The 9,353-nt window shown below is 47.4% G+C and overlaps 1 protein-coding gene across 2 annotated transcripts in view; it reads right to left on the bottom strand.

Moving 5' to 3' along the window:
• Positions 1-2,968: 2,968 nt before the first annotated feature.
• The window catches only part of Pcgf3 (polycomb group ring finger 3), a 43,911-nt gene continuing 37,526 nt past the window's right edge, over positions 2,969-9,353 (bottom strand). For both annotated transcript variants that reach the window (XM_021645624.2, XM_021645626.2), the window contains exons 10-11: positions 7,680-7,760; positions 2,969-7,061 (exon numbers count right to left, since the gene is read on the bottom strand). In XM_021645624.2, the coding sequence (XP_021501299.1) occupies positions 7,014-7,061; positions 7,680-7,760 (129 nt within the window). In that variant the 3' untranslated portion in view covers positions 2,969-7,013. The remainder of the gene's footprint in view (positions 7,062-7,679; positions 7,761-9,353) is intronic.

The following is a 9,353-nucleotide window of genomic DNA, read 5'->3' as shown; positions in this document are numbered from 1 at the left end:
CCTCGGCTTTTCTGAGGTAGCAGATGTTTGAAAGCATCTTTCCAGGGATGGCATCACACCAACAGCTTCTGAAGCATGATACCCATTTTCACTTCTATTGCAAGTGAGGGCGATCACATTTGACCCTCACAAGCCCACCTCTGACTCGGCTGGGTGGAGCACACAGAGAAGCGGTGGGAAACTACCACCTTCCATGGTAGAGGTGCCCTAGACCTGCACCCATGCTGCACCCCAGGGCCTTCGGAGGAACAAACGGCGTCTCCCTGAAGAAACTATCTTATGCTATGTGGGACCCTGCTGTTAAGACCTAAGTCGCCTCTGAGCTCAGTGTAAAATGATGGACTCCCTCTCCACCTGATCTGGGAATCCCAGATCCTCTAATGAAAGTTACAGAGCCCTCAGGGAGATTACAAGCCCAGCCCTTTCCAGATAAGAAACCAGTTCAGCAAGCACCTGGGAATTCCTGGAAACACCTGCCCTATGTTAATGAGGTGTCTTGGCTTTCAACAATGACCTAAAGGTTTAAAAACATTCTTAGATTTCCTCCCCCACTCATAGGCTAATTAAGTACTGCCTTCCCCCTCCTAAGATAAGGTTGCTGTAGATGAAGCATCCCTGGCATCCCTAGCCCCAGAGAATCGAACACATTCACCCTCCAAGCCCCTCCCACTGCCAGGTGTATAAGTCCCTGTTTCACACTAAATAAAGGGGCCAGCATCACCTACTTCGCCACGAACAGCTGAAACGCTTCATTTCTTTCCGGGGAAGGATGGGTTCCCCTTTTCCCTAAATAACCCATCACTGGACCCCCAGGACTTGGCTGCTGGTTGCCGTGCGCCCTCCATTCACCAGCACGTCAGCACAGCTGCTGCCTTCAGGCTGCTCCACCCGCCCACCACAGCGCCTATCCACCACTCCACCCACTGCAGTGCTGGTCTGCAGGAGCAAGTGGCTGGCTATTCCTGCAGCAGTGACAAAACAGGGCTCCTGCCTCTGCTTCTCTGTTTAGGCGCACCTAGCCAGCCTGAGCCTCCATTACTGCTGCCCATGAAGGAAGCAGCCACCAACTCGCCCAGGCTGGGCCTTTGTTGATGGCTGGCTCGGGTTTCAGAGCCTGAGCTGCTCTGGCCCCGACGATTCACCCTCTTCCACCCTGAGCATGCCTGCCAGGGTTCGCAGCTTCCCCGGAGAACACCTGACAAAGCCCAGGCCCCAGCTCTACTCTCAGATACCAACAATTTCACCCCCTGCCGCCCACTAATCTTACCTGGAATGTGGATGGCTGCAACCCAGGTGGACCTGAAGATGCGTTTGCAACTGTGGTGGTGTGAAGGCGCTCGGGCGACCCCTGGCATGGACGACCCCCAGGCTCAGACACTGTGGTGGTGTGAAGGCGCTTGGACGACCCCCAGGCTCAGACACTGTGGCTTGTTCAGTAGTTGGTGGGGGAGCTGTCACTGAGAGCCGGCTTCAGAAGCCCCTGCCGTTCCCAGGTAGCTCCCTCTCTGCCTCATGGAACCTCTCCAATACCACTTTGGCTCCATGCCTGCCTGCCTACAGCCATGCTCCCACCATGACAATCACGGGCTCTATGACCCTTTAGAACTGTGAGCCCCAAATTAAGTTGTCTTGGTCATGGTATTTTGCCACGGAAGGTGAGACAGTTACTCCCTGCTTATCTACAGTGAAGCTGTGTCCTGGCATGAGGACCTAATTCAAGCCCCCAGAACCCACACTGGAAGCCAGGCGTGGTTATCAGTATCTGCAATCCCAGTAATGACAGAAGGGGAGATAAGAGGCCCACAAGAGCTTGCGGGCCACTACCTGGCTCCAGATCTGGTGACAGATCTGTCTCCAGGGTGACGGGGAGTGACAGAGCAGCACATTCCTCATCTTCCTCTGGCACACACACCACACAGAAACTTACTCAGTTAAGACCATCAAAACCCAAATTTGGTCACTACCTTCTTGCTTTCCAACTTTAGTTTTCTCTGGTTTGCAAGACTTAACTTTCAGAAACTAGAAGTCTGACTAGTGTGTTTTTCCTTTTTTGGGAGTAAACTGTTTAAAGTCATCATTTCTTCAGTACACTGATAGGGATCAGCAGGCTCCATCCAAGCATTTTTGTTGTCAGACACAGCTTCAGACGGAAGAACACTACCTCTGTGAACATACAAATTACATGTTATCTCTTATGTGTTTCTGCCAAACACTGGTACCTCGTGCTGGTTCAATTTACATGAAGTTCTGTATCCAGAACAACACTTTGGAAATTATACATGGAACAGAGAGGAAGGAGTAGCAAACCCAGGGGCAAAGACAGAAGGACAGACAGCACACTCCTTGTGTTACCGAGTTACAGGAAGTGTGTGTTCCCAAGCAAAGGCACGACTCAGAGGTGAGCATCTAGGGCATTTCTCAACACTCACAGAGGCCCCTTGGCATCCATGAGGTCAGGTCTGTATAACACCAGAATCTGAAGATGCTCAAGTTCCCTTTATAAAAGCGTTTGTTTGTTTGTTTGTTTGTTTTTAACAGCATAACCTTCTGAATTCTTAAAATCATCTCTAGATGATTTATAGTAAATTATACACTGTGGCCAAGTATGGTGGCACACACCTTTACCTTCCAGCACTTAGGAGACAGAGGCAGGTAGATCTCTGTGAGTTTGAGGTCAGTCTCGTCTACATACTGAGTTCCAGGACAGCCAAGATTACATAGAGACCCAGTCTCAAAACACCCAAATCAAATCAAAACAAAACAAGCTGAATGCTATATAAATAGTTGTTATACTGTAGTTAGGGAATAAGAACAGAAAAAAAAAAAAAATCCATCCCCCCCCAATATTTCTTACTCCTGGATGGCTAAGCCTTTAAGATGGAGAGGGCTGGATAGTGTGTTACAGATAACACACTCTGTGTCGTAAACTCTTTAAACACTTTAGGTAAAACATTTTCATGCTGGGAGATTTTATAAGTTTTTCTTCTGCTTTTATTACAAGCATATAATATTAATTGGCAAAACACTGAGTACAAGCTTCACTGTCATGAAATCAAAACATTAAGCAATATTCCAAAAAAGATTTTAGACAAAAACTAGCCACTGATGGTACAAAAATTACACACTAACACAACCATTAAAAAATGTAAACTTTCAAATTAAACAGTCAAAAAATCTGTGTCTGCATCATTTCATACACCATGACAGTTGTTAGCTGTGACTGACGCCAAGGTGAGAGCACAGGTGGGGCTGCTGCCTGCGAGCCGATGTTCCGTTAGTCTGGGAAAGATGTGTCTGGTGCAAGCTGAGAGCGGGAACGGATGTGCTAAAGCGACACACACATCTCATGGGCACACCAGCTGTTTCTCTCCCTGTGCTCGTGGATACGAGTAAGTGATACCAGGAACTGGGTGTGAGAGCCTCGGGCCTGCACAGCTGTTCCCGACGGGAGCCTGAAGGGATAATCCCTGCCTGGAGAAATGCAAGATCTGCAGACTGGGGTACAGTTGAGTGGTTTTCCTAATCTAAATCCCAGTTTATTTACGTGGTGTATTTAATGTCAAGGCAGAGAAAACTTCTGTTTTCATGTTAAGGTCATATGTGATGTATTGGGGCTTAAATGATTTCCTGAGCTAACAGACATAGAGTGTGTGTGTGTGTGTGTGTGTGTGTGTGTGTGTGTGTGTGAAAGTGAGAGAGAGAGAAGAGAGAGAGAGAGAGAGAGAGAGAGAGAGAGAGAGAGAGCGATTTCACTATCTGCACTAAGTTTAGTTTCAACCTTTTAGGAGCATATTCAATATCCATGTACAAAGTAGAACTTCATTGGCTCATTACTGGAACATTTCATCTAAAGAGACCACAGTGAAACACCACCCTGTATGTCCTTAGAAACAGAACACAGCAGCCTCTATAGACTCTGATGCCAGGGCAGCGCCAGAAGCCAGCACGCCCGTGGAGGGCAGCTCTGCCAGGCTTGTAGGTGGAAACAATGAAATCCCAACCTCCAGGGTGGCTAAGCCACAGACTCAGCCCAAAGACTAGGGTGCACCCACATAGAGGAGAGCCTAATGTGATGCCAATCTCATCACTTTCTGCCTGGCTGCTTATCTTTCAATATCATCAGAACATGTACACACACACACACACACACACACACACACACACACACACACACACATACACACAGACACGTGTGCACAAATGCACACACACCATAATCCCAGTAATAGCATTCTTATAATAGTAACAGAGAAAAAGGCAAAACCAAATAGCTAAATGCACAGATTTTGAAATTCCACCTATATTCCCTTTCAATTTAGTAGAATCGATGCTAGATCACAATTTAAACACTAATAAATGCATGTTGGAACCTATTGCACAAAAGCACAGAAATGCTCTTCATCCCTATAAAAACATACAAACCGAAGGCTACAAAAAATAAAAGAAGCTTGCAAAACATCTCACAATTTTATCTTATATGCCTGTAAATAAAGCTGGACCACGGAAACCAAACAATTGGATGGGAAAATATGATAGAAGGCTTAAAATAGAATAAATAATTTTATAAAGTTAAGTTTTCTTTTTTTAACCCCCCAAATCTTAAATTCAATATTATATATTCTATTTGAGTTTTCTGTTTTCGTGAAGGTGGTGTTGAGCGAGACCGTGCTGGGAGGCTGGTCCCAGAGCTGCCGGCTGCGTGCACCCGGTGTCTAGCATCAGCAGCTATGAAAACAACTTTGCAGGAGCTCGCCTGCTGAGAAAGCGTGACAGGACCAATCACCAACTGATCCTGGTGTTCATGCTTGGAAAGGACAATTCGGCCTTGGCTGTCAAATGGAGCTTGGCAGGAGTGAAACAAGGCGCCCGGAAGCTTCCATCTGACACAGCTCACTCTGCTTCATCTCTGAGCGAGGTAAGGCTACAGGTCAGACTAAAGGGCAGAAGGGCATTGGGAAACTGTCTGCAGAGCAGACAGGCGCATGATGGAATCTTAGAAAAATAGGTATTTTTGCTGCTGAGGTTTATCAGGCTAACGTGGTGAGAGAAGCAGGGCTGCTGGGGCAGTGGCGCCCGGCTAGGACACTAGTCGCAGTGTCAGCCTCACTGAATACTTAGATCTGTCAACTTAGCACCATAGCAAAGTCAAGTGATTCTAAAAGTAGCTACAAAGTTATAAATATATATCATGAGATTACACAGCCATACTAAGTTTGATCTGAACTGTAAATTAACTTTATTTGAATTTGGAGGCTTCTAACTGTTTAATTCTTTAGTTTTACCACACGGGAAAATACCTAAATTCTAATGTAACTGCACTGTGAGAACACGGTCTTGCAGAATGCTTCAGCAGCACTTGTGTTCTGAGGTAGACAGGTAATATTGACGCAAAAACCCTCGTATAGTAACTCTAGAAATGATTTGGATGAATAGCTAACTCAGAAAACTGAATAATCTAAACAGTCCTGGGCTTAAATAGAGAGGTGGATTTTGATCAAATAGAAACAAAGAGCTTGCTTTCGTTTAGACTGAGTTAATTTAGATGTTTTTTTTCCTACTGTCTCATTAGTCGCTGCTTCTGGCATCGTGCATGTGTAAGAGGAAGTAGAAGAGTAAGTGGTGTTTTCAAACCCAATCCCAACTGTCAAAGCAAGCAAGCAAGCAAACAAAAATTCCAGTTGCTAAGGCAAAGACTCAGAAAGCCTGGCCCTCAGACACACCAAGATCCTCATATGCTCACCCAGAGCAGAGGTCTACCGGGATTACAGGGTTTTATAATTCCCATGGGGCCTGGGAGGGCAGGAAGTGTGAGAGGCAAGAGGGCACCCCCAGACTGAAAGAGGTCCCTGGGTCCCCAGGACCCTTCTTCTTACTCTGCCTTCAAACCCCGTAAAGGGAATAAAGCTGGATATGCTGGCATCTTCTTCATTTTCTAACCTAACAAAACAAAAAAAGACATGTGAGAAAGGGGCGTGTGTGTTAAACAGTATCCTGTCTGTGACCGAAAAAGCAAATTCTGTTGAACAGAACTGCTTCAAGGGAGCAGGTTGCTCAGTTACTTTTCATGAAAAGGGGACCCAAAGTATGCATGTTAACCCCACGAGCAGGAAGGCAAGCCTGGAACGCCAATGACCAGGAACATGGAGGCTAGCGGCTCCCTCCTAAGTATCTTATAGTCTCTCCACAGGATGGCTTGTGCTGTTGGGTAATTGACAAACACAGCCATCAAATTTTACCAGAAGGAGAACAGAAACGAAACTGCAGGAACTTCAGTAATGGCCTTTCCAAAAAACTATTTTTTTAAGAACTTTTCAACAAGCCAAAACGCCGCACTGGCCATACAACCTTTAGTTTGCCTTACTGAGGGTGCCGATTGCAGCCACACGACACTGGGGAGTGATGAGGGTCTTGCCTTGCCCAGCCAACACAGGCCACCCCAGAATGCACAGCCTAAGTCTCAACCTTGGGAACGGGCTTCTGCAGTACTCTAGAAGGTGGGAGATTAAACACCATGGCTAAATCATAGCATTGTGCAAGCCTCTTTGGGTATACGTTAAATTAAATTTTATATATCTCTTAAGTCTTCAGGAAGCTAAAGGCAACATAAATATTTACCATGAAAAGACTTTCAATAACTTAGGAAGGACTTAAAAGTACAAGTATTTTTGAGGCTTATCATGAAACCTAAGCCACGAATTAAAACTGAAATGAACTCAAGATTCTCAAGACCCGGAAAGCAAGCAGAGGTGCTGTGTGTCAGACGTGGTGTAGAAACGTGTCACTATTTCACTTATTCTCTGGCCTGTGGACCTGAAGCAGAGACGAGCGAGCTGCGAAGTGTTTTCATCCTCTGTAAACGCGTGCTGGTAGTGTCTTGTTGGGAGTGGATTCTCTCATACAAAAGTTATAAATATTCTCTATTCAGAAATCTGGTCCGCATGGCACCCAGAGGCAACATTCCACCGCTCTCTTTGCCGTGTAGAGCTCTGGGTGTGGGCTGAGTCTGGTTGGGCTTACAGCAAGTCCATCTTGGGTCTGTAGTGTAGCAGGAGGGGCGCCTTCTGCAAGACAGAAAACAAAGGTGGCTGAGGGAGTTGCAAGGCGCCCATGACATGCACTCAAACCACAGGCACACAAGTGTACCGCAACACCACACTGAATTTAGTTCTGGGTGACAAAGAGTAATTGTCACTGGTCCCAGGTGACCCAGTGGTGACCTCTGTGCGTTTGGGGCTCATGACAGGGCTATGCAGCTAGAACTACACTGGCCCTGGTCTCTCATGCAGTCAGTCTCACACGGTCTCCACACCTTCCCCTGGTCAGCACCACGTACTGGTAATCCTGGTTTTTGGCTGGCCCCGTAGTCTCTGTCCCCTTCTTTCTAGGCAACAACATGGCTAGAGATGGAAGAGCTGCATTAACGGACAGGGGCCACAACACCAGTTTCCTGTCTCAGAAAGGCACCTAAAAGCTTGAGAGTTTGCTGCAGCTAACTCACACATCTGTTCCCCTGGACTCAGGGGACTGAGCAGGGGTGTGAGTCAAGCCCCCGGTTGGCCGGATGAATCCAGAAAGACAGCTATTCCACAGCAATGTCCGCAAAGAAAAGATGTGCACAGCAAGTACCGATCACGAGTCTGTCTAAAAATCTGATATTCAAAAGAACCACCCAGTCTCACCTTGAATCTCCACCTTGTAACAACCACGAACTTGAGAGTGTGGTCCTTGCCCAGGATCTCTTCGTTGCATAAAATGTCCAGCTGGTGGGAGAAGGGGCTTCAATTAGATACACGTCCAACCTACCTACCTTTAAACTAAGGCCAGCAGTGATAACACGAGCACTCTCCTCTGCCCCTCCGAGCCGTGTGGAATACAGCATGTCTGCTTACTCATTAACAGCACTGTCCAATGGGACAGCCAGGTGCAAACACAAGTTACAACGGGAAAGGAGCACTTTCATTAAAACCAGTGCTTCTCCAGGAGCCCAGGACACGGCGGTGTACTTCACAGCTGTGGTGCAGTGGGTTGCAAGAGGCTTATCCTGGTTGCCCTGGGCAACCTGCCCTGTCTCTACCCCAGCTCTGGGCTTCTCTGAGGAAGCTCTAGAGGTTATCACATGTGGACCCCTCCCAGGATCTCTACTTGTTGCACCTCAAGTCATTGTCCTCCCTCTAAGCGGAGTGCAATTTAAGTTCCCGTGTTCATCTACTGACCCTTGAGGGGCCTGGCCACCATCAACAGGTCAGTAAGCCACAGCAGTGACTCCAAGCTACCCAGGCAGAAAGGTGGAAAGGCACAGCAAACAAATCACAAGACCATTTCTTTTAACACAAGACCTGGTCCACGCAGAGCATACAGATCTCCACATATAGCCACAGGGACTGGGCTACACTCACCTGCGAGCCTGCACCTCAGGGGTTTCAGATAGGATGATTCACCAAGGCTGCCCTGCCCAGGATCCCTTACCCCTAAACATACGTTCTCAACACACTGGGGAAATGTCCCCTTGGACTTCTTCTCACTTATTTAGTAGACTTCACTACTTAGAGCAGTTTTGGGCTCCCTCGTCCTCACTTCCATAATACGTCTCCACAGAAAGGCTGGTACAGCCTGTGGATTGTGTCCTATGCTTCAGTCCGAGAGAAGCCCCGCTGTCCTCTTCCTGCACTGGCCTATGCCCAGCTGCACCTAGTCACGGTTTCTCCTTGACTGAAGTCTGCTGTGTCAGCTCATGTGACCAGCACTGGCAGCCACTGCTCCGGGCCCATCTGGATAGTACTGGCCATTACACAGTTTGTACACAGCTGCTCGAGGAGATGCACGCTGACATCTCGCATTTTGTTTTTCTCGTTGTTGTTGTTTTAGTTTGTATTTTCCTCAGTGTGTGCATCAATGACTCAGGTGGTCTTGGCATCTCCCCAGACAGGGAACAAAGGTTGCTCTTACAGGCCACATAAGAGTGTGTGTTTCCTGTATACAACTGATGAGTGGAAAACCAGCCTTTAGGTCCACGGAAGCTCAACTGTCTGCTGTCATCTTCACGGAGTGACCTTTACCTTCTGATAGACAAGTATTGCTGCAATATAACCTACTGTCCCAGCAAGGCACAGCGTCCCACCCTACAGCGGTTCTTGTTACTGTCCCCTGCCTTATTCAGCATCTGGCATTAGGGACTGCAGCGCTCTGAGAGCAGTGTGAGATCCACCTGGGATACTCATGCCCAGTTGGCCAGCTGCAATGAAAATGCCTCACTTCTTGTTGGTGCTCATGGAGAAACGTTTCTGCACAAGGAAGGCAGTCACTCTCGAATTTCCGATGTCTCTAGCTCTGCACAGTGCACAGAAGCCGCTTCA

The sequence above is a fragment of the Meriones unguiculatus genome, chromosome 3, assembly GCF_030254825.1.
Source record: "Meriones unguiculatus strain TT.TT164.6M chromosome 3, Bangor_MerUng_6.1, whole genome shotgun sequence".
Taxonomy (NCBI): domain Eukaryota; kingdom Metazoa; phylum Chordata; class Mammalia; order Rodentia; family Muridae; genus Meriones; species Meriones unguiculatus.
This window is presented reverse-complemented; position numbering and strand designations above follow the sequence as displayed.